Source organism: Pleuronectes platessa, chromosome 8 (genome assembly GCF_947347685.1).
Source record: "Pleuronectes platessa chromosome 8, fPlePla1.1, whole genome shotgun sequence".
Classification (NCBI taxonomy): domain Eukaryota; kingdom Metazoa; phylum Chordata; class Actinopteri; order Pleuronectiformes; family Pleuronectidae; genus Pleuronectes; species Pleuronectes platessa.
The window spans coordinates 8,959,405-8,985,504 of record NC_070633.1 but is presented as its reverse complement, the minus strand read 5'-3'; the positions used below and the strand labels follow the sequence as shown (position 1 = coordinate 8,985,504).

General features: G+C 40.3%; 1 protein-coding gene across 6 annotated transcripts in view; it reads right to left on the bottom strand.

Annotated features, from left to right (window-relative positions):
• The window catches only part of zgc:66433 (uncharacterized protein LOC321250 homolog), a 143,218-nt gene that overhangs the window by 9,578 nt on the left and 107,540 nt on the right, over nucleotides 1-26,100 (bottom strand). For 4 of the 6 annotated variants that reach the window (XM_053428682.1, XM_053428687.1, XM_053428683.1 and 1 more), the window contains exons 3-7: nucleotides 10,572-10,654; nucleotides 7,478-7,652; nucleotides 6,299-6,425; nucleotides 3,674-3,814; nucleotides 3,511-3,564 (exon numbers count right to left, since the gene is read on the bottom strand). In XM_053428682.1, the coding sequence (XP_053284657.1) occupies nucleotides 3,511-3,564; nucleotides 3,674-3,814; nucleotides 6,299-6,425; nucleotides 7,478-7,652; nucleotides 10,572-10,654 (580 nt within the window). Of the gene's footprint in view, nucleotides 1-3,510; nucleotides 3,565-3,673; nucleotides 3,815-6,298; nucleotides 6,426-7,477; nucleotides 7,653-10,571; nucleotides 10,655-15,491; nucleotides 15,557-24,955; nucleotides 25,616-26,100 lie in introns of those variants that run through there. The other 2 variants (XM_053428686.1, XM_053428685.1) reach the window with 2 other exon arrangements.

Below are 26,100 nucleotides of genomic sequence, written 5' to 3'. Positions count from 1 at the left end.
AGAGAGAGAGAGAGAGAGAGAGAGAGAGAGAGAGAGAGAGAGACAAGGAATCCAGCTGTATAAATATTAGCTGTCCTTATCTGCAGGAACAACACCAACTCTGTCATTGCTGCAGAGGTTTCTCCTGGTCTACTCTCAAAAATTCCCATTCTGACTCATTTCAACCTCTTCTCCTCCAAATTATTCCCACACACACTTGGGCGGCCTAAAGGATTGCAATGACTGTTTCGGAGAACTAAATTCTGGATTTTGAAAAAGTTTCTACCAAAAAGATCCCCAAACTAATTATCAAGGACCGTTGAAAATGGAAAGATACACTGTTGACTTTTTCTAAAAACCTGTTTGTGGATTCAAATTAATCTCTTTGCTCTTATCAGTTCCATTGTATTGTGTTTGTGGCAGATGATAGACATCTGCATACTTGGCAAATAAAACCGAAACTATCTGCTTGACTAGATACCAAGAGATGTCTATTGGAAAACAAATTGAATATGAAAGTATGTGTTTATAATGTGGGTGAACTTTACCGTTAAGACTCACATTCAATCAATTGTCTTAGTCACACCTGGACTGAGAACATGCATCATTCACAGGATTATGAACGCTGTTCTTCTTTATTGTGTGTGTGAGAGTGTGAGAGAGTGTGTGTGTTTGAGAGAGAGAAGCTAAGGCAGATTTTGAATGTTATATCTACAAGCAGACATGCTGACTGCCAGAAAAACCAGTGGAATGCACCCTGAACGTGCGGACAGACACACACACGTTTGTAGTTCTATTTTAGTGAGGACACTAATTGGCATAATGCATTCCCTAGCCCCTTACCCTCACCCTAACTATCCAAACTAAATGCTTAACCCTAACGCTTACCTTAACCTAACCTAAACTTAATTCTAACCCTAACCCTTAACCCCAAACAGTCCATTAAAGGGGGGTCGCAAAGTGAGGTCCTCACTTCGTAGATTGTAGACTCAAACTGGTCCTCACAAAGAAGCTGTACAAGAGCACACACACACACACACCTACACCCTGAGGTCCCTTTTGAAGCATCACACACTAAGCGCATGACAGTTATTTACTGTGCTACAGACACAGTATTCATTTGTGTTAGTGTGAAATTCCTGAATGAACGGAACTAGAAAGTTAAAATTGTTCGGATTCAAGTTTCAGACTCATGAGATGAAATGCATTGAGGTTGTGTTTGAAGGATACTTCGCCAGCTTTAGTGATTTTGGCTTAATCCACATGCAGTTATTGGCCACTTGGGAGCAGTAGAAACAAGTCATATTCTCATCACTGACATAATGATTTATATAGTTGATATGTGTTAGCATAGAGTTGGAGGGATAAAGTCAATTTGGATTAATTCAGGGTTTAGTTTCTATTCACTTGATAAATGTTTAAACTTTCACTCTCCTTTTGTTCTGTTTTTCCCCCCGCCAAGTCACAAAAGAACCGAATACTGAAAGACAGCATATGTTGAAAATAACAAAGGATGCACTCTTTCTGTTTGCACTAAGCATAAAGACAGGCGGTTCCAAACCCAAATATCCCAGCTGAGTCAAGGCAGATATGAACAAACTGAATTGTAATGAAAACAACTCTATTTTTGGAATAAAAATAAAGTCTCCACAAAGTCTGACTTCAGTTCCCACTAAATGAAAACGCTCCAGAAAGTGCTGCTGCGACTACATTTCACGAGTCACTGCTGTCCTCTTTGACCGCGTCCCTGTGTCTGGAATGCACTTTAAAAGAGGATATTTTCAGGTTTCTGCGTGCATGTCTTTGTTGCTGGCTATTTGTGGTTCTTGACTGGCAGAAACTCTCCTGAAATTTAAACTGCTCTATCATTAAATGCTCATTCGTCATACTTTGCTGACTGTGCTTTTAGGACACATTGTCACCAGTGAGGCTGAATGGATAGTTGAGGTTTTTAGGACATTTGCCTTGTCATGAACTGGCACTAATCTCTACCCATTAATAAAGTCAATTGCCTTAACTGACGGTGTTGTCACGGCGCATATGGGTTACTTTAGGTCACATTGGGGGAATCACAAACACTTATTCAGTAGGTCAGGAGACTGATAAAGCACGAAAGAGTAAGTGAGGATGGGGGATTGAGAGAGTGATAGAAGTGAGGCAGTGAAGAGAAAGAGATCAACAGGGGCTTTAGTGCGTCAGTGAATAGAGTCGAGCATTAATCCAGGAAACGTTTTCACCATCGTAGTCACCTGAGGAGAAATGATTGTTGTTTAGCTGCTGATGAGAATAAACAAAGAGCCTAGCATGGGATGGGTTTCCTCAAGTACTAGAGTTTGTTTGAGGCAGTATTTTATTTAATACAACGCTGGATTTTCTGTCATGGGCTACTTTTGTACCAGATGTCCTCCTGGACTTATGACAAAACCATGTCAAAGTATAAAATGTTTACACATAACTGGATCAAAGATTGCCAACCCTGACAGAAGGAGGCTCAGCCAGATGAGTCTACAACAATGCTGCAATAATCCATTTTCTTCAATATCATTAATTCATCTAAAAGGACATTTGACCAAATCGTACTGATGGGTAAAAAAATAGTTGGTAAGGCAACAAAAGACTTTGTACCAACTTTTCACTGACATTTGAATGCTACACTGCTAGGCCAATGTTATCTGAGCACACAGTTCATTGGTAACTAATTGACGGTTGGGAGACATTTTAAAGCTAAACACATTCTCAGAGGCTCTGACTCTGAATCAACACATTGATAAGACAAAATGAATCTGTGGAAGTGAATGTAACAGATCTCTTTAGCCTACTGCTCCTCTTTGCTCGAGGCTAGCAGCTCAAGGTTACATTAGCCCCAACTAGCAAAACCCAAATCTCTGACCAAACGGTTGCCGGCCAAGTTGCATCACAGGTAATGGAGGGGCCAAGTTTTGACAAGGAAAATAATTTATGGAATATAAAAAAGTATATTAATGGCTCTTTGGCTTGCCTTTGATGACACAGTGTGGATCACTTTCTTAACCCCTTGTAGACGGATGTCGCGAATTTGCCTCAAACCCCATTCCGGTCAAGATGACAATTGTGCCTGATGGTGCAAATACTACACATACCAAGGAAGGTATTGGAAGCACTCTGCCTCCATCTAGTGGTCGAAGTGGAAAATACATACTAGCCCCTTGGGACTGTGCAGCAAAGTTATTTTGAGGTATTAAGCTGTATTTTAAATACTGTGATGATGGAACAGTAATGATTGTACATATGTTGTTGTTCAATTTCAATCAAAAGCAGCATCAATCTACATACAAGAGACTGGAAAAGTTGTTAAATTAAGATTATGCCCCATTATGCCTAATGTCGCTAATTTGCCTCATACCTTAATTTTATATCTACTGTAAATGCTATATTGAAATTAGCGATCGCCACTTAATTTAGCATCTGTATGACCGCCAAAAACACAAATAATATATTTTTTTCTATAGTTGGAAATTAATTCAGGCAGTAAGGGGTTAAATGTGTGTTTACCTGGTCGTCGTCACTATCTATTCCATCCAGACTGATGAAACTGTTCCTCTGAGCCTGATTCAGAGACATGGAGATAGAGAGAAGAGTGAGTGTGGTAGCAGTGTGGTCTGCAGCATTCAGCTGGACTGGTAGATGTGTGATGACATTCAGTAATATGCGTTACCATAGCTGTGTGAAGAGGGGTGTATTCAGGTGGACTGCAGGGCAGACCATCATCCTCAGACATGGTTCCAGCATCCTCTGTCCGCTTCACGCACATCAGGGATGGAGGAGAGCCCAGTCTGATGGCCTGTTTCAACTGGAGCTGCAGGAAAAACAATTAGAAAACTTGATTTATCTAAGAATCCAAAATCTGGAAACATACAGTTGTAGATAATACAGGAGAGTGTTACGATGTTTTCCATGTTTCTTTTGTATGTAGTAGCCATTGACTGTAATTAAAGATGGACGACACATCTCCTCCACTTCCACCCATTGTCCACAAATGAAGCCAAAATATCCCAGATACGATTGCCGCAATCTTGTGCATTTGGAGTCCTAGTCGTGATTGGGGGATGGAACCGTTGTACTGGGTTCCAGCCGATTCAAGCGTTCCACCAATCATGAGTCCATCATGAGGTCTCACCCCATTTTCTCACCTTAGCTGAAGCCAGCCACCAGGGGTAAATACCCTTTTGGGAGGCAGTCATGTCATCAATCTTTATATATATTCAGAGGCCTTCAGAGATGAAAATAAGCAATATCTGCAACCACCCTATTTAGTGAGATACAGCTTTAAAAAATAATAATCGTTTCAGCCCAGTCTAGGTTATATATGAATAACAGAGAACAGCTTGTGAGGACTCATTAAGTGTTTATTTTAGCCTGTGTGTGTGTAAATGGTCTGTGCTTTTCTAGTCTTGATGACCACTCAAAACGCTTTAAAGTATAGTTTTACACATACCCACACACACACACACACACATTCATACAGTGCATCTATGTTCAGCACCTTCTATCTCTATCTTGACACTTCAGTACTCGGAATGGGGAAGACCTGGGATTGAAACACTGACCTTCTGGTTAGAGGATGACCGCTGAGCCACAGCCGCCCATGTGTGTGTGTGTGCGTACATGGTAGGTATCACAGAAACTCAAACTAACAGGGTTGTTATCTGTCTGTTAAGTGTTCGGCACTGTATCAGTCACTCAAGGTCTCACTGACTCAGGTGCAAAGCAAACACAGGACAAAACAGCTTTTCTTCATCTGGCTTGACCACTAACAGACACACCACACACACCACACAAACCACACACACCACACACACACACCACACAAACCACACACACCACACAAACCACACAAACCACACTTCGTTGATAAGAAATACACAGACCACTACAGTTTAGTTAATGTACTTCAGTTGATACATTTACTGTAAAAAAAAGACAAACATTACAGGGAAAGGTTATTTATTCACTGTTAGCACCATTACCAGTCGCTTACAAGGAAACTAAGTTTATTTACGTAACCATGTTTGAATTATCCACAAAAGAACAGTATCTAACGTTATCTTGTGATTGACGAATACACACAATGTTATAAACTATTCACATTGTAACGTAATCATCTTTACATAATGTGTAGTTTGGCTCCTAACAACTTAATGGTCAGTTTGCAACTCATTAGCTGAGCTTGGGCAATGAATAGTATAGTATATCCAAAATAAGTATTTGTACAATATGACTGTATATAAAGAAATTCATTTTTGACTCGAAACAAGGTTATTTACATCTGGTTTTAAGCCTAAAAGTCCTAGAAGGTGGCTAAGCTAGTGGACTAAGCTACACGATGGTGTGTATGAGGGTCCCTGAATGCACCTCATTAGAATATATCAGCAGACTTTGAGGCTATAAACTTTGTTTCGAGTCGAATATGAATGTCGGGGCTTGGGGACACTTGGTGACACCACATGAGCACTATGGAGGCATGTTGTGGTTTTTCTGTTGTTTATTACGTCTAAAGAAGAGGTCACTATTGACTTCAATTGTATCAGAGTCGGATGCTACAAAGTCATCTGAGTGTCAAGTGTTTTGTGGACTCAAACACTTCACCCACCCCTCCATCCTTAAAGGGATAGTTTTAGTGAACTATCCCTTTAAGATGTATCATTTTCACTCCCCTGTAGGAGGCTTAGTGGAACAGTTTAACTGGAGGTCAGTCAATCCAGCTTGGACTCACGTCTTCCCATTTTAGACCTTAGTTGTGACAGACATTTATTGTGTCCGTCTGCTGTTCTTTACTTCATGCCGTCCTTTCATTAAGCTTTGACAGACTCTACGTATCTGCTCAGCCTGACACGTTTACCACATCATAAGGCTTTACATGTGTATCTACATTGAGGTTCTGACTGTGTGAGTGTATTTCATGCTACAGTCACATCCCTGAGGGGGAATTACTCTAAGTAAATATAATAAAGAGGAGGCCAGCAGGTATCACTGTCTTTCTGTCAACTCCTTTTATTGATTTATACTGTTCATGACAGCAGAGAGCAGCCTGAGTCACAAGACGTTCTCTCGTCCGAATACACAGACTGCGATTCTTTATTTGTTTATTATTCCTAATTAACCCCTGCACTCAAATCCTCTTTTCTCCTTCCTGCCTCCGTAGTGAGATCGGGGTCACTACGGCATCCTTGACATCGCAGGGATTTACGATCTCTCTCCAGCAAGATACTCAGTCACAGGAGCTCAAACCTGTTTCCTTTAGTTGAACATTATTTCCAAATAAAACCAGGCATGTCTTTACCTGTAGTGATTTCACTTTCCCGTGAATGCTGTCCTGGGATGCCCCCATAGCCTCGTTGGCCTCCGATGAGTCAGAAACAAAGACAGAGTCGTGGGACAAGGCCTTATTGCCCAGGCTGATCTTTGAACTTTGGAGAGCAAGAAGAGGAAGAAATAAACAAATCACAGAGAAGAGGTTTCACAGCTTCTTAAACAAAATAAACAAAATAAAAGAGAGGTGCGTGTTGGGATGGGTCAGTGGTTTGGAATAAATCAAATAGACTAACAATGATGTGGGTTGAGAATTTGTGTCATTTACCAACAATTACAGTTGGTAAATGACAGCTCAACAAATGTGGAGTGGATAAATCCTGAGTGAGGAAAAGTCAGTAAAGCTGTGGCAGGAAGTGGCACAGCTTTAAAAAAAACGAGGAAATCAGGAGTGTCCACAGGAAGAGAGACTCTACTACTTGTTACGAAAACAGGAAGCCATGACCCTCCACTGAGGTGAGTTTGTCAGAACGGGATAAGGATGTTAAAACATCATCTTCCATTTTTAAATTACCTCTGACCTTTTTAACTCAAGCAGAGCTGTTTATCTAAATGGAGGGAGGAACTCTTCAGCTCATCTGAGGCTACATCCATGCAAATAGCTTCAAAGCAATCTCTGTCCACACCATTATTTTGTCTTAATATTCTTTTTAATCCTCGTCCATCCCAACACTCCGGAAAACACGTAGCCCATCATGTGACCTCTCACATACACAGCGCATGCGTGTACCAGTGTAAACTAGAAGACATTCGATCCTGTGCACACTGATATTTATCGAATAAAAGCTAATCTTAAGACAACAGGGTCAGCAATGCTTGTTATTGATTATCCATCTTGTCTTCTAAACTGCAAGCGGAGGCCAATTCCTGTTGTTTTCTTCTGGAAGGTCAAGTGATAGGAGCCAGACGAATCAGCAAAGGTTATATCGACACCAAAAATACCCAATTGTGAGCGTCTAGGCCACTGTTTCCAAACATTAGCATTAGAGCAGCTCTAAAACAGTGGTGAGGTTGTGTAAGATACAGGATGTATAACAACATATCTATTCAAAAAGAAGTACTTGTACATTAATATTAGACCTTTGAATAAGAGCGTCATGGTTTTCCCGTGCGTATTTCTATATGCATGTCTGTGTGGGTCCAATCTTACCCAGAGCCCTTATCCTTCTCTGATCGGGTGAGAGCGTTGTTCCCGGATGTTTTGCTGACATTGTCAGTCGATTGGCTGGCTTTAAGGCCCGCCTCTGCCTCAGCCCCTGATGGCTCCTTTCTCTTCTTCCTGGCAAATAATTTTTTGAACGTCTGGAACTTGGACTTTTTCTTTCCTAAAACCACAGAGACAGATAGAAAGAAAATATAACGGTTAAACTGTCATCGCAGTTACATTCTCCCGCAAGCACTACAGTGAATCATTACTACTGCACAGTCACATGTTAATGAGGATTACACACAGCATCTTTACACACTGCCCTCTTACGTCCTCAGTAGAGTAATTAATCCTGTGTTCAGGTAGGCACCTCAGGAGAAAACCACACACAGAAAGATGTGTGTGCACAAATATAAAGACATACAGTATGCACACACACATGCACACCCACACACACAGTGGGGACATGTCCATTAACGCCGCAGTGGAAAACTCAACAACTCTTTTAAAACTCCTTTAACAGCTACAAACTGCTTTCATTGCTTTCAGTCAGCGAGGCATTCACAGAGGTTGAACTTCCCACTGGTCCTCTCCGTGTCCCTCACATCAACAGAGCTGTCTCCATGTTTTGGATTCAAATCAATCAGTGAACACACAGAAAAATGCATTGTTTGGTGCTTGAGTCTGTTTTTTTAACTATTGTCAAAAAGACATTAGCCACTAGTAGCATTATTATAGTACAACTGTTGCATTGTGGGTAATGTCGGCACCAGGTTTGGACCAGGAGAAGGAATGTGCAGTTATAATGGATGATTTGTCTGATTCCTATGCATCAACTTTTGGTAATTTTTCCATCATCCAATGTGCAGATCTAAATCTCTGTAATCAGGCAACTTCCTATTAGTCATTATAGTTTTAATAAATAAATAATAAATAAATAATAAATAAATAAAAACAATTACCACTATTTACAATGGAGAAATGATTGAATATACTAACAGTGTACAGACATAGTAACCAACAAAAACATTATCGAGGGAAACAAAAGGAAGCTGTACACAGAAGGGGGGAACAACAACACAACTGTGATCCAACTATTTTGAGAATTCACACCCCTGGGCTACAGAATAGTTTCAGAAGAGCTTTTAAAAAGAGAGACATTCTTTTTATACCCACTGGCTGTCTCTTGTTCGTCCTTCTCCCAGTGGGGAATCGTTGAGCATTCCTTTCTCCACATACAGTATATACTTTCAGCTTGGAGCTAAATCACAGCTAAAAACATGTCTGGAATCTAATCCTGGTACTGGGACCAAGGTACTCTAGATTTTCTCAAGAAGACATCACAAAATAATGATTATTTATTACCCCTGCCAAGGAGGTCCTGTTTTCATTGGTTGTTTGGTTGGTTGGTTGGTTGGTTGTTGTCAGTAGGATTAAGAAAACACTATTGGACAGATGACTACGAAACGTGCTGTAAGGATGTGGTTTGGGCTGAGGCTTTGGCAATTTTGGTGAAGATCCAGGAATTATTTTCTTTAACATTGCAAGAAAGAATGTTTGTTTGCTTTTTACATATATATATATATTTCTTTTACCGATTTCTAATTAATTTCTAATTAATAATGTACCTAGATGAATAAAATCTGGCATATTTAGGGGACCGATTTCTATGAGTGTGTGAAATCTGGTGCAGGTTGATTGAATTTAAGGAGACTGTTGGGCCTTGGCAGAGATAACTTTTGAAAAGACATTTTAAAACCAGCTTTCATCAAAGAATATTGGCTGCAAATTCCTCTCTTTTTTCTCCAATGGCACAAAGTGAACGGCTCTCTTTACTTGAGCAGCATCCAACATGCTTTAGATGACGCTTCAGAGGCCTCTCTGCACTGCCAAGATGAAAAAATCAGGGGGAAACACCAGCAGTCAGTGCCATTTATTGTACTATTTTAGGCACAATACACTATTAAACTAAAGGTCTGCCCTCATAGAGAGTTTGAAAAGGCCACTGCTTCAATGGAAGGTCAGTGTTGCACAGTGATTGTAGGGCTTGGATACTGCAATTCCCCAATATATATTCCTTCAATCACAAATGTGGACAAACACACACATGCTCGACAATAGTATTATGGGGTTTTTAAAGCAGTATAAGGTCAGAATTAAGGGGAGTGTACACAATGGGAACATGGTGACCTTTGAGTAGAAAACAATGTGGACAGAAGGAGAAGTACAGGGGATTAAAACATATCTTCATTACAGAGAAGTTAGCACATGGTCAACTTTTTTTATTTGGTAATTTCACATAGTCCCCAAAAGTGCCACATTTAAAGCTCTATTAACTGCGAGAGGGAAGCAGGAAGGAGGGAAGGTAGATCTGAAGCAGGGAAGAGGATGAAGAGGAAGTAGAGGTCTGCAGTATGTTGTCATGCAAATGGAGAACAGGATGATGCTACTTATAACATGAGGTATTTCTGTATCCTCGTCCCCTCCAGTAGTTCGAATTTGTAAAGGGTTTGAGTGATGTTTGAATACAAATGAAGTATGACTGTTTCCTCATGCTGTCAGACATTGATTCAAACTTAGTAACAGAGGTATGATGAAGCAATTAGTAAAGTGAAACTGTTAAAGTGAAGGTTGATATTGTTACTCGTTATAACATATAATTCATAGTAATCAAGCTGTTTTAAAACAGTTTTTGTATATGTGGGAACAGCATCTAAACCTGAAGCCGACGGGTAAATGTTTCCCAGCAGCTGACTGTACATCTGTAGTGCGTGAACATGTTTCTCCTCCTTTCACCTGTCAAACTGTGAGCCAGCTACGGTGTGATCACAAGTTGTTAGTGGAAAGTCTATACGACCTAAATGACATCTGATCACTCAGACCACATTTGGAGTTGGTCTGGGAGACATGTGGCCACTTCCTTTATCCGCTGTGTGAACAGAAATCTATCCTGGGTCACATATGAAGAACTCCTCACCTGACATCTCTGACCTGCTACAGTTACGCAAATAATTAAATTATTTTGCTCAGTACCCACCAAATGAGTTATAGAAGAAAGGCACTATGAGCTCAACTGAATACGTGATCAAAGTGTTACCTGAGCACTCCTCCTGGACCTCGGCAGGCTCCTGATTGGCCATCACATCTGGAGGTCCGGATGCCATGGCAGCACTGTCACTGCTGCGGAGGAGACAGAGAGAGAAGCCAGAGGTCAGCATTACTGCTCCTTAGAATCTCTTCTGTCACACTCATGCTAATATTAATATGGAGCTGACACAGGATTCATTGGATTGATTTATATAGTTTGCACATAAAGGCAGTGTGTGAATAAATCCCCACATATAAGCTGAGTCGTAACAGCATGATCAGACAGTTTTTCTACAATAACACAGATCATCGTTTGTAATACACCTTAAATCCTCAGAGTTTTATTTTCAATCCCTTTTGGACAACAGACCTAATCGTGCAGTCACAACACGATGCCACTGGGACTTGATGAATGACTCATGGTGAACACTGAGTCATCAGCAGCCCAATGGGCTCAGACTGTCTATTTTGTGTCTCCTGTTGCTGTATTTATCTTAATCCTCCCCTCTCTCCTTGTACTGCTCATACGGCAGCCTGACCACTTGCAATGTGATCAGGCTCGCTGGATTACAATGTGATTAAAAGTCCCATTGGGAGTGCCGTGACTGTGGGTGAAAGTGGTTTGGCTTGAGCTGATGACAACATGTGAATTGACAAAGGACTCAACAGACAGCCTAAGTTCATTTGAAGGATTACATAGTCGCACGGGAGTGAGCAACCACCTTATAAAATAGTCTCATAAACCTGCTGGACGACCTCCTGAACGATTGACATTCATCTATTTCTTCATTCCTCAAAAACTGAACACGTGCAGTCTATCTTGTGTAAATTGTTGAGATGAACCTCTGATGTGTTGTTTAAACTTCTCTCCCAGTCCAAGCTGTTGCGTTACACTCCAGTCCGGACCGAACCTAATCTGCAGCCCAATCCTTCACTGCAATCCAAACAGTCTCTACAGAGGCATCTCAGCTATGTTTCCAGTCTTCTGCTCCGCTCTGCCATCCACTTCTGTCAGCTCAAACATTCACCTTAGCACCAGCAGATGCCCAGCAACCTCTAACACAAGCTCAAACAGACATGAAGTGGTATTATAAACCAACCTCTCAGTTTTTTGAGAGCTTTTTTCCACTCAGAGCAGGACCTATTGATTTCACACTCAGGTATAGCAATGCTCTCACTCAAAACCCTGTGCTCGCACTCAAACATGCCCTGCTTGCACTCACATTTCCTGCGCTCCAGCTTCAGGTCATCTCTCTGCTGGTTCTATGCGCACATGAAACCTCTGCTCTTGGATTTTATTTTTAGAATACCCCGACCAATAGAATGTCAGGTGTAGTTATGACAAATGACTTGGTTATATTTGCTTTTGGTACTATTGTTAATAAAATACAGGGGGGGGGATTGAAATAGGATAGTATTTTGTTTACTAGCAACAGTGTTCCCATGACATAAAAAGATCCTTGATTTTGCTGCTCCATGTTATCCAGTGTCCACTCAAAGGGTGTCAAGCACACAGACAGGAAGCTTGTGTAATAATAAAGCAGTGGAGGGCTGAAGAGCATGAACCTGGTTAAAGTAACTCTCCATACGGGACTCTAACAGAAGTGAAGCTAACACACCTACAACAAGGGTGGGACAATTCCATTTGTCAACACTACAACTGGCATTCTATTGGTTGGGAAATTTTGACAAACTTGCACAAAAAATAATAATTAGAATGAAGATGTTTCACAAAAACGGTGCGGAGAAGAGCTGAAGCTGGAGTGCAGTAGATCTAAGTACAAACATGGTCATTTTAAGTGCGAGCGCAGGGTTTTGAGTGAAAGCATTACAGAATCTGTACGTGAAGTCAATAAGTCCTGCTCTCAACCTGAAGAACCACCCTCTTGAATGAAGAGAGGAAAAAAAGACCCACATGCAGCGCATTCGATTCTGGCTGCGTCGTGAACCTCTGCTGCTTGAGGCAACAGTATCAGATCTCAGTATCCGATAAGGTTCAACATGATGAGAAATGTACAAGCATTGATCCGCAAACCCAGTTTCTTATGGGATTTTGAATCAGTCACTCCACTTGATTTAAGAGGACAGTTACTGAACCTCCTCCACAGACAGGAAGTTTGAGGTCATGTGAGAGTTCAGCCCCAGCATGATGAATCAGCTTCTCTCTCTCATACAGAGGGACCATTAATTCACCGAGTTTTCATGACTCCCTATTCTAGTCTCAAATCTAATTAGCTATGCACTGTATGCAGACGATTTCCTGCGCAGTTTGTCAGGAAGCCGACTCATTACTGATATTGTGGTTGGTAAATTGATATCTCAGAATAATTGTTGCTGTGTCACCGATTGTGTTAGTGCAGTCATATTCACAGATGTTATGGAGGTCATGAGAACAGCGTTTGGGGAGAGGAGAGCACAGAATGTTTTCTTAGGCCAAACTTAATAAAAGGAACTTTTCATAACTATAAGCTTCGAGGCATTAAGCCTCCTGAACATATGATGTGATTGGCTACAAGGCTATGTAGATGTGCAATATAACATAAGCTTTTCACTGGTTATGGTAACAATTACATTTCCAAGTACTTTGGTTTTTAAGAACTAGCTTCAGATCCCATAATGTCAACTCTATATGTTAAGCCACCAATCACTTTTCCATAGATTTTTCTATGGTAACAGGGACACTTGCATCCATCCTCTTGGTCACAATAGATAAATGTAATTCAATTCTAATTTATTTTGTCTGCAAGAGTCCATGACCTATAAAAGTATTCTGGGTTTAAAATAATAGTTTTTTAGTAAATAACATTTATTTGGTACTAAGATTGTTCTTTTTAAGATGGAGTTAGTACCATAGGCGACGATTAGCTTAGCTTAGCATGGAAGTAGGAAGAAAAAGCTAGCCTAGTGCAATAGAAGTTAAAAGGTATATGTAGATTGTAAGGTTAAAATGTTTTGTTTGCGTGCAGATAAAACAAAAGGCATTTTCCTGTTGATCATAACCAAGTTTATGATGTGTTTGATTAGCATATTTTCTTAGCCACAATTCAGCAAAGCTAACCTCCTGCTTCTCATACAAATATGAGTGTTATCAAATCTCATTCAACTCTGCAAAATATCATTTTTTTCCACTTCTAATCCAACTAAAGGACATTTTCTAGGAGCAGAAAATTAAATAAAAACCTTAAATGATGAAGATCTAGTAATAATATTAAAACTAATTTCATTTTCATGTGTTACATAACTAATGACCGTGGTTTCAGGTCAAATCAAACCACAAACATAGTTTGGAAACTGTGAGCCAACACAGACGAGAAGTCCTTAAAGCACTCTGTATAAAATCATAACAGCCATTGAGCTTGTTTATCAGAATAACCGTCTCCATGACAACTGAGCAAACTCCTATTATGAAGACCATGTGATCTGGGTTGATAGCTCCAGGAAAACTGGTAAGTTGAGCTAGAGTTAGGTCTGTTCTTACAAAACATTATAATACAATATATTATAAATATGGTGGAGAAATCGTTGTTTCTTTTTGGAGCGTTTAAAGGAACAGCCATGTGTTTTCACATTTGTTGTTCTAGTGAACAGGCTCCTTCTCTCTAGTAGGGAAGCGGCTGGAGAGCTTCTTGTCAACTGTGTTTACAGTGAGTCTGTATTATAGAAACAGATGGAACATTCCCGAGTTTGTTGACGTGCTGAAGGGCTTGCGTCAGTATTACCATTACATAATGATTAGCTATTACCATCATCTTCACCCTTGTTAGAGTCATGACAATCATTAACACCACCCTCTTTTCATTTCTCATGAACTGAGACACAAACATACAAATAAATGAGATTTGTATCTCTTGTCCCTTTTGTTTATTTCAGTTCATTGTTTGTAATATTTTGGCGATGAAAAGACACAGGCTGAAGTTGTTGTTATGAGCTGATAACACTGGACTGATCCATTTCCTGTCTGATGCCACAGGAACACTACAACCAAGAGTTCAACACACACACACACGCACACACAGGTTCAAGACCCTTATTAACATCTCTAGGAAACAGATGCAGACACATGGACGGAAACAAACACAGATAAACAGACGCACACATGTTGTCTTTGATATGAGCTCAGAAAACGATGAAGTGAAGCAGAGAGAGGGGAAACACAACACAACCACTGGACTATTGTGACGGGTGGGGAGACTGAACATACTATAATATCCATAATATTTACTAAAAGAAAAAAATAAAGTAACATTATAAAATGTACTTTTATTGTCTGTAGAGATATTTCAGGGTGAAGTGCAGAGTTATCCTAAATATAACAGCATTTAATTTATCACTGAAAATACAAGGACTGATACCCTAACTAGGGGTAGTCTAACAATTTAGGAACTATGGCTATTATCTTAAAATTTGAGGAAAAATAGTTAACACAGTAAACCGACTAAGAGCTGCAACCTACTTTTGGATTAAGCAATGACATAGAGAGCATATGGTACAATACAATACAACAATTCCCATTTGGAAGCGCTGTAGGAATATGTCTGCATTGATGCAAGACTTTAGCAGTAAGCTTAGTTAGCAGGAAGAAAGCCAGTCAAAAACCTTTAGCCGGGCTCTCTCCAAAATGGTGAAATATGCTAACAAACACAATTCTAAAGCTTTATTTCGTAGTTACCATACGAACATGGTATCATCCTCTCCATTTCGAATTCGGGACAAGATAGAAAATGAGAGTTTTTCCCAAAATGTTAAACTCTTCCTTGAGATCAGTTAAGTTCAGTTTCAAATTTCATTTGATGGAGGGTGCCTCTCACTTAAAGGCAACACACAGATGAGATTCTACAACAAAGGGAGAAGGTCAAACTCAATGTGTGTTTTACTATCCTGAGCAAGTGTCAGGTTCAAGATGAGAGGGTCAGGGGTCAAAATGACTGACCTGCGCCCACTTCCATAGCCGGCTCCCCATGGTGACATCCTCCGCTTCATCTATGAGATGGATGGAGGGATGACAGGGAAAGGAGAGGAATGGAGGGAGAGGAGAGATGGATTTATAAAGACAGCAAGAGAGGAGGACAAGAGAATTACCAAGAAATATTGAGGATGAGTGGGGGACACATCAATAAAGTGCAAGGAGAAGTGAGGGAGAAGACAGTGAGAAAACCGAGGACAGGGACAAACACAAGACAGAAGGAGGGAGGAGATCAGAGAGAGGGGTTGTGGGAAAGAGCAGCATGAAAAGAAAGAAGACTCAGTTAGATAAACAGATGTATATTAGCAGGAGGAGGGAGAAAAAAGGCAAAACAGACTCAGAGTAAACATGGAGGCCTTTCACAGAAGAGCCGTGCTTAGGGTTTCAACCACAGAACTCAGAAAGATTGTTTTCCCACTTACACACGTTACTGTAAATAAGCAAACAGATGGAATGAAAGAAGTCTGAATTAGAGAAGAACATATAGCTTGTAGAGCTTTATAGCTTTTATAATGGCAGCTTGTGGTAGCCTTTATAACTTCACACTTTGTCATCACCACAACCAATTGTTTTTAATCAACAAATTCTAGCAGTTATTTGAATAGATATTTATATGATAGCTGAGTTACAATATGAGTAACATGCTATAAAGTCAAATCACTCTTATTGACTGAAACTAAATGTCTGCTGCCGGCTCACTTTCATCGATTAAATGATTAATTTGACATTATTGTTTGATATGTGAAATATTCCAGATTCTGGGTTGCACTATAAAAACACATCCCTGCATGAGACCTAGTCTTTATGGGCAGTTTTTTAAGGGATGTTTAGATTTGCTGTCAGCTACCTATAGAAGCTGCAGTAAAGAGTTCCACTGTAGACAAGTAGTGAAATAGTGAAAAGCATAATACAAAGAATCAAGGATCCCATTTCTACACCATCATACACTCAGATGCAGTTTGTCTCACAGAGGTTGAAGTGGACCAGGCTCAGTTTTCTGTCACACATTAGATAGCTTGGATACAACTTGAATGGCACTTAGTAGAGATCATACCTCTACCAAGGCCAAACGCTCGCCTTATAAAACGAAATTTAAACTCACTACATCTGGATTTTATTTGGACCTGCACCAAATTGTACTCATGAATGTCAGTCAAGTGAAAATGCTGAAAACCCCCCTAGCCCCCGGACCATTGCCAATATTAAATGGGCTATTATTTGGGTCATGCCCCACCCTTTCACAAAATTAAATTGAAATCAATTGAGTTTTTTTGCGTAATTCTGCTAACAAACAAACAGACACAGATATAAACATAGCTCCTTGGTGCATAAAGAGGCTGGTTCGAAATCAGCTCTATTATTTTACAATCATTGGAAAAAGCTGTCTTAAATGAAGTATTTATATTGCACCTGGTGATTCTAATTTTCTATCCACCTTATGAAAATGAGAGGGAAAATATTAGAACCATTCCAATAGATGACATATTTGTTTTGCTGTGTTAAACAGATATATTGCCTGAGCTGAATGTAATATGACATTATAACATCTGACATGTTAAAGAGGGTGTGAAGAACAATATAATTGAATGAAAAACACTAAAACTCCATTTGACAGACACAGTGTAGCATTTAACAAGCTGCAGCTCCCACTTCACTTTATATCCTGGTATATAAGAGCAGGTTACATCACTTCATGAAATGAACTTGTTATTCTACGAAATGCAAAACCACAGCAGTCATCTCAGAGCTTTACTTGTTTTCATTTTCCGCCTGGCTTTAGGGGGCATTGTTTTCTTTAAGAGGACTTTTTAATTATGAACATTTACCATCCTGCATTGTTCCGAGACAATTTTCTGGCAGCTGTTTATTAACTTTATCTTTATTTCAGATGCTAATCCTTCTGCAACATTGCACTCCAGTGTAAACGCACATCATTAGCTTTATTTGGAAGCCGATGAGTTTACGTGTGTGCGCGTATTGAGAGAGGGAATATTTGTGTGCTTGTATGTGTAATTGTGTGTGTGTTTCTGTGTGTATCAGGCTCATTACATAACAATGGATTAACAAGTACAGGTATTCAGACCAGTAGGAGGCCTGCCTTCATTAGACAGATGAATAACCTCATTACAAAGGCACGTGCGCACACACACACACACACACACACACACGCACACGCACACCTCAGTGCCACGTCATCTGCTGTTAATTAAGTCTCATCCAGCTGATGTGGTCAGAAGAGAGTCCAAATCTCGACCACACAGATGCATCATGACTGAACAGAGTCCAGGTATAAACAGCATGAAAACAACCCGTGTCTAGGATCAGTGCTGTTAACAGGGGAGGAAACTATAAAAAGCAAATTAAAGAGAAATCCAGAGAAAGCAGGGAGTGAATGATTAAGACTCATGAACACACATGTCCACAAGGATCCTGTCCTGACGTAGAGTAAATCCAATCTTGTCCAGCCTTAATCCCTCAGTGGAGGCACTGGTGCCAGACTCATCGTACCACAGGCTTATGATGCTGACTAACTGGCTCTTAGAAACACTGACATGCAGATGTCTGACATGATGTCTGACTGCATGTGACTACGCTGAACGTCCTCCAATGGCATGGACCTCAACTCAGAAACAAAGCTTTTACAGATGTGGAATTTAATGTTAGTGTGATATACCCGGGAAAAAAATCACATTCATATTCAAAACAAATACTTCTAGCAGCCAGTGAGAAAAAAAATAACCAGGAAATGGCTTAATAATGAATCTCTATTTTGAAGTAGTAGTTTATATAATGGAAAGATTGACTTTTTCTGAGACATGCCGGCAAAAAAAGTGATAAAACTGGAAGAACTGGAAATCTTATCTGTGACAAACATGATAAGCTTGATGTCCATTTATTGTAGCTTTTTTATTTTTGTATTAAGACCTAATTAACTCCCCTGATTCCGCAAGAGTCAGGATAATGGATCACACAAACTCGAATGAAACCAATGGACAATCTCAGATGTGCATATCCGCTCGGTCTTTTAATGTAACAGGATCCGGTTGTTCCGTTCATGTTTTATAGATCAAGCCTTTCACCACGTCGATGATGACCCTGTTTATAGCCCCATGGTCTGCTTGTTTATGTTTTTGTTTGAATTATTGTTTGAATTAATTAAGCCTTTAATTCATTAATGAACCAAATCATAACAACGAAATCATTTCTCTGCGTACTGACTGCATCTTCTTGTCTATCTAAAATTAATACATGTAGTTAACGACATCCAATAGTAGGTCTAGTATTGGATTCATAGCTTTTACAACACAAATCCACTCCAGCTCTAATCCCTCTGTACCACCAGCACTAACTGACTAAGTGGGCTAATATAGCCCTGATTACGTTACTACGACAATTAGTGAGCACAGTGACTAACAATGAGTCAGAAGCAGGGGCAGAAGCTGAGAGCTTAGCAAAGGACTAATGCACCATGTATGGCAGCTTCTGAGAGAAATATTTTTTCATTGTTGAGTGAAACCTGTATGAAATCCAACGCCTGCGGCCGCATATTGCCACTAGTTCGAGAAACCTGGTATTGCCCTCTCCCCTGGACAACATGATGAAATTACAGTGATGATTTCCCATTTGGCTGAAACAGAACAAACTGATTAGCTGTGCGGTTGTACACACAGAAAGCAGAGCTGAACCTCAAGTCATGTGAAAGCTGTTAGAGCACAACGAGCTGCCGCTGTTTATGAATGAAATTCTGTTTTCTGTCGTACATTCCATCACCGCGAGGAGAGCTGCTCATTCACAGAGCATCACAGAGGGTTTGAGAAGGTTTTCAGAATTTCTCTGCTGAGAGTATTTTTCTTTACTTTTTAAGACACAAAGAAAAGGTGGGATGTTTGACACTTCAATAACGTATATAACTGTTATCCATCAAGTAATTCCAGAAATCTCTGTCTGTATGGGTCTCCCACATCTCGAGAACCGTTCATTCATATTATTGGCATCACACTACCCAAGGAAGTGTAAATTGTCAAATTCTGTGCAATTTGAACAGACAATACTTTTAATATTAATAAACTTTGATTAAACAGGCGACCTGAGATCCGTAGCCGCAGCGGCTGGGCCACATCAACACTTTAGAGACCTTGTCCATCATAACAACATCGCGTTCACAACAACAGAAACAACAACTAATTCTCCAGGTGGTGGTTCAGTGTACTGAGTCTTCGCCACACTTTGAATAAACAGGTGAACAGCTCCCTGTGCAGCAGTGGTGGTGCAGCAGCATCAGGGTTTTCTTTTTACTTCCCTCCGCTCAATTACTGCAGGTCACTTTTACAGTTTCACAGAGAAAGCTACAACAAGCACCACCACAGACAAAGCAAACAGCCAATTCCTAACAGGCAGGTTTAAAACAAGCTCTATACTAACCTCACAACTCTGTTAGCCACTTACTTTAGTAGTGGGGATCCCAATCAGCACCACCCACTGTGGGATCCATTTGGGAGACATTAAATAGACAAATTTTTAGGTGCTTGGCCGGAGAACGGTGGAAACTATTCACCAAACTGCATTCGAGACAGAAAAACAAGTTTAACAGTCTGAACTTGAGTCCCTGCAAAGTAGGACGAGATGAGAGACTGAGCGGACGAACTGCAGATGAACCGGCCTGTGTAATATTATGTTAGCGGATCAATGACAAACCACAAGCCTTCAATTTCCACAGCGAGTCCGAGAAAGACGCAGAAGTGACTCAGGGAGAAGCATTTCTCCAGGCAGCTGAAATGATAAACTAGGCGGACTGGGTTGAACCACTCTGTACAGATATAGCTGTAGACAGGCATGTTGTATACACAGACATACCAACTTCTCAGTGAGTGTGCAATACATAAATTAGCCTTTTTTAGCCATTTTTGGCACCCAATTATCACAAGTTATAACAATCTAATATTCAGTTGACATGCTGGAATAAATTAGATATGATACATAGAATTAGGATATTTTTGGCTCAAGATAAATCATCATTCTGTTGTCTGTACTGTGCGCATTCTATTAATCATTCAAATGATCGTCCTGATGAACAGTTAGCAAATAATTTACTTGGTAATTTTGCCATTTAGGGAGTAGTACCTAAAATATTCCCACACACGCTGCTTCTCATACACTTTGGTGTTGTGATGATCTGATCAGCAGGGCTTTGCCTGCATGTGTCCTCCTCCATCATTATTTATTAGATTCTTCTACTGATAGGTCAACAGGGCCTTCAATAGAGCCTGCTGGTCCCCCACAAAACAGAGCTACGTTAAAAGCTGGATAGAAAAATCCTGGCTGTTAAAGATTTGTGATGGCGAACAGCACGTAAAAAAGTTATCCTCTTCCCAGGATAAACATCTTTCACTCTCCCATTACTCTCTTGCCACATGTTAAAAAGCTTTTACACGAGGGTTTGTTATTGTCTATTCCATCTCCAAAGGGCCATAAAAGGATGTGAGAAGTATATAAAGAATGTGGGACGATATCACAGCTGAACACAACAATTCTTTATTTCCTCCACCCCTTGATGTTTATCCATTCTTTACCTCCTGTGTCATTGTCTCACATTCCCTACTTTCTTTATGTCTGCCTGTTTCTACCCCAGATCAAATCACACTTACCTAACTGGGAACAGGGCCTGTAGAACTGAACTACTTCCTTCTTGACCCATTCAACGCCTGCATGGTCAGCAGGAACCAGCTACTAAGGAGGATATTATTCATTAAAGATTCCTGAAGCGTCCCATGCCTTTAAATGCAAAAATAATTTTTTATCAACTTTTTATACTAATGCCATGTTTCTAAAATGTTAACATCACTTGTAAGCAGGGGGCATTTAAACCGTCCTGTTGGGTGATATTTTAGGAAACTGGACTTCGTGTTTATAGATACAATAAGCACTGTCATGTGGTATCCATAATGTCAATAATTATGTTATCATGACATTGTAGTACTGTATTTTCTACCTCACTGCTGTGGGCACATCTTGAAAAATATGACTTACTTGGGTTAAGAAACAAAATGTGAGTAATATTATTTGTTTCAGCTCCTCCTGGTTAAGTAAACCAAGGAAATCCTAGAGCGTCAGAATAAAATGTGGTCTGGTTCGAGTCCAGTGAGTGGCAATGTGTGTGTTTGCATGCAACGACAGTGATTCAGAGTCTGAAGCAAAACCAGAGACCTTCTGTTGTAGAGAAATTCCAAGAAAAGTATGAAAATAAATCTCTGCTTCTTTGTCCGGCATGTCTGACTGTATTAATCTGGACTAGTAGTGTAGTAATCCAGCCAGAACTATTTAAAACAATGGTCATTCATTGGCTGGAAACAGGGTTTTCACATGTTGGAACACAATGAGGGTAAAGTAGTCAGAGGTTGAGTTGGAAAATCACAAGCTTATAAAAACACTTTTAACCAAACTACTGGACATGATGGATTGATAAACAGTGAGTGTTGCATATTGTTTATTTTAACAAATGGATTAACCTTAGGTGTAGATTTACTTTTTACCTGAAAAATAACTCTGATCCTTGGCCTGTTTATTATTTATTTTCAAACAGAGTTGCACTAAAATAAAGTTTCCATGTTAGCTTCAAGTTTAAAATAATTGTCCAAAGCAACATTATTGTCCTGATGCCTCTAAAAAAGCCTTTTATCCTTGTGGTTTGGTTGCAATTTGAAAAACACTTATTTGGGGTTGGGGGTTTCTCTCATCTTCCAGCTCTCTTTCTTTGCTCCAATCTCTCCCCCATCTCCAGTCCCCTCCTGTGTGAGATGGGGCTGCTCTCTTAGCAACAGTCCTTACATGGACTCAGACAGAAACTGACCAAACACGCTCATCAGTCACTCTGTACAGTCTACATTCATTTACAGCTGCATCACCATTCCTGCTGAGCAAACTCATCCCTCTCTGGTTACATAAGGATCGAGGAAGCATCGGGAGAGATGGGCCCCGACGAGACGGGGAGAACGCACATTTGTCTTTGGCCTTATTGCAACCCCCGTGCACATGGGGTCGAACCTGCCTCGCTATTGCCAAAACTACTTCTGCTCTGTTCTGTGAATTAAACTGTTCCACTAAAACCAATTAGGTTGTGGGTTGTGGGTAATTAAACCATCAACCCTGCACCTTGGTATGCCAGTCCAGCTTCCTATACCTGCAAGACACATGCAGTTTAAAGTTGTACTATTCCCAAATTCTTAGTTTAACCTAGAACAGGGTTTCTGCAGGTTCCAACAAGTCAAATTCAAGACTTTTCCAAGACGATAATGAACGAAATTTAAGAACAATTACAAGTATGACAGATGTGGAGGAATATCAGAGTCCCACATACTTGTAGATGAGGTGAAGTATCCTAGTTATCTCACAAACTACAGGCAGAGACTGGATGCATAGTCTTTGTCAGAGCCAAGCTGACTGTACTCAGATAAATTCTTACCAGGGTGTTGTATACTCACTTATCAGTTCACAGTGGTCTTGTGTTATGACAGCGTGCTAATATCAGTATGCTGCAAAAACATTTATCTTAAAAAACTAAACAACCACATTTAAGAGTGTAACTGAAGAAGCTTTAAGTGAGCATTAACATAATTAAGACCTAACTTATTATTAAATGCAGGGCTTCATTATTGAACATATTAAAGACTTCCTAAAGCCCAAAATTCCGATGATTGAAAATATAGATCAGCAGGGCGTCAAAAACAGCCTTCACTCATCCAGTAACTGTCAGTTTTCTCTGCCTCCAGCTGATTAATGGATATTGTAATGTTAATATATTTCAAGCTGCAGATTTTTTTCCTTGTCACATAACTGCAATTCAAAAATATATATTATTTGATTCACACATTAGACAACGGTGACACGAAAATGCTAGTTAGACCCCTTTGTTAACATTTGCCACATCAGAAGCTCATTTTAATCAATTCCCGCTGAATGAAAGACACCACCCACTAAACTGTTGTGCTGTGTATTTTGTTGATCCAGCAGGCCTCTTGTAGCCATGTTTAACAGCTATGGTCTCAAAGCAGTTGAGGGGAATATTAAAAAGTCCATTTTAACATGCTTGAAATCTTTACTCGATAGAGGGTCGTTTAAAAGCAGCCCTGTGTTGAGCCATGACTTTTTAATTAATAAGTCATGACAACACTACAAATAAATGAGTTTATTCCAACTTTATTCCAACTTCCAAACAAAAGAAGACAAAAAGATACAAGAATATAATTTAGAAATGAATTTTCTATTGCCATAAACCTAACAACCGTGTTGTCTTTACAAGCTGTATTTGAAAGCACCACCAGTCGTGTGCTTGTCAGGGTCAACTCTGTTATATCAACAATTTCTGCATATTCCCAGTTTGTGGTGAGAAGTTATTTGTGGTTTCAGTGAATTCCATGCTAACAGAGTTGTGGTTCTTTAGTGGAATCTTTGTGCAGCTGTCATGCAACTCATCCCTTCTCCTTCTTATTCACTTTCTTTCGCTGCGTCCCACACGCACAAGTAAGATGTTTGTCTTGGTCAACTCTGCTGAGTGGCCATACAAGCTTGTATTGTTTCCATGTCATGATACTGAAAGGACAAAGATAAAGAAAGTGGACGTGGGTGTCAGTTCATCCAACAGCACATCTATTAAGCTTTGGTACAAAAAAGATTCTTTACTGAAGTCAAAAAGCTAAAAGCCCTCATTATATGAACCCTCTGTGGTCCCATCACTCTGCCAAGCCAAGAGTCCTATATTTAAAGCAGTGATGACTTCCATCAGCAGGAGCACAACAAGTCAGAATTTAAATGAAAATAAACTCTCATAGCTCATAGCTGCAGATATCAAGTATCACATCATCAACAGATTAACAACATGTTTTGATCCAGGGTCAGTGAAATTTTATTCCAATTGTTTGTCATCCACTGGAATCTGTGAGAGGATCAAACTTCAGTTGTGGGAATTTCCGAAAAAAATGTCAGTAGCAATGTAAAAACAGAGTTTTCAGTCAGTCAGCTCTGAGTCATACAGCTGACTGCTACTGCCAACTACAAGTCATCAATTGTCTGAATAAACAAAGACAAACAAAAGGTTTAGTAGAGTGGTGCAACACAACACAGAATCAGTGCCCTCTAAGAAGGATTTATTTATTTGCTCAACTCAATATGGCCATCTGGGAATAAGGAGTTCAAGTATTGGAGTGTTTCGCCATTAACAGAATATATATCCTGTGTTATCTTGTCGTCAATGGTTTCTGTTATGTGCTGAAAACGACCGATCCCTTTAAAGAGCCAAATTACACCCCTGTCCGCCGACACAGATTTGGAAACGGTGTTCGTGATGTGACTGGGCATGTCGGTGAAGCAATATGAATGAGCAATATTATGTTGTCAGGTGTGATGTCAAAACAACTTTTTTAATGAGTGAAACTTACTTCCTGCCCTTGAAGCAGCCATACATCCCAGCCATGCTGTAACACTGACGTGGAACAAAAGCTTGAAAAGTCCTCAGTCTTTGCAAAAAAAAAAGACAGGGTTTTTTCCCTGGTCTGTGGAATATGAAACCCTCACATCCAACACCTGGTAGTTTAGTTCCACACCAGTCTACGTCCCCTTCCTGAAAACCAACGACTTCTCTCTCTTTGCAGCAGAGAAGATGCAGGACACGAGCGTAGATGACTCTCTCTTCAAAGTCAAACCATCCTGTGAGGTTCCTCCCCCTTTGGAGCGCCACTAAAGTCAGACTTCAGACATTTCTCCAGAGATCCGACGCTGATGCAGGACGGCCAATTCCAACGGGCAGCCCTGCTTGTATCACAGCAGGTTGAGCACACCACACAAGAAGCTCAATATTAATAGGTAGAAATTTAGAACACCAGGAATGTCCTTCTGAAATGAAATCAGGATCACATGTGTCCTCAAAAACAGGAAAAGGACTTTTCCCCCTGTCTAATCCTGGCTTCGGAAGTGTATTACAAGTCCTCGGAGTGTCGGGTAGTCAGCTAGAGGGAAAAACAATTGACAAAATGAGTGAGTGGCTGCTGCATGCCTCGCTCCTCTCCTCCGAGTAACCACGGCTGGTAATACTGCCGAGGGAGGGCTGGAGGGGGAAGATAAAGAGGGAGGAATGAGGGAGGAGGCATGTGGGAACAGGCGACTGCCCCCCATGACCTTATCCTCCACTCGGTTCTACTCTTCCTCCTTTTCTCTCTCCACTGTTTAGTTGTGTTCAGAATTAATTATTTTATAAACTGCCAAATACCAAGGTTTTATTTCTATACTGAAACAGATGCATTATAACAACCCCTTTAGTTGTGAACCTTTGAAGGCCATATGAGAAGACAGTAGCTCAACTTCAGGCTGGTCTGTCTCAACACTTTGGTATAAAAGGGAATACAAAGATGGACGAAATAATGGCACCCCCATAAGGGAAGCCAAAGTGTCTCGATCAGCCCCTAGTGGCTGGCTGAAGTGCAGGTCATAACCCTGCCTCCTCTTTGTTAGTTGATGGGACATGCACCGCATGCATAGCCCACCGTGCCCCTTTGCTGGTCTCATTTAGCAAATAGCATAGTGTGGC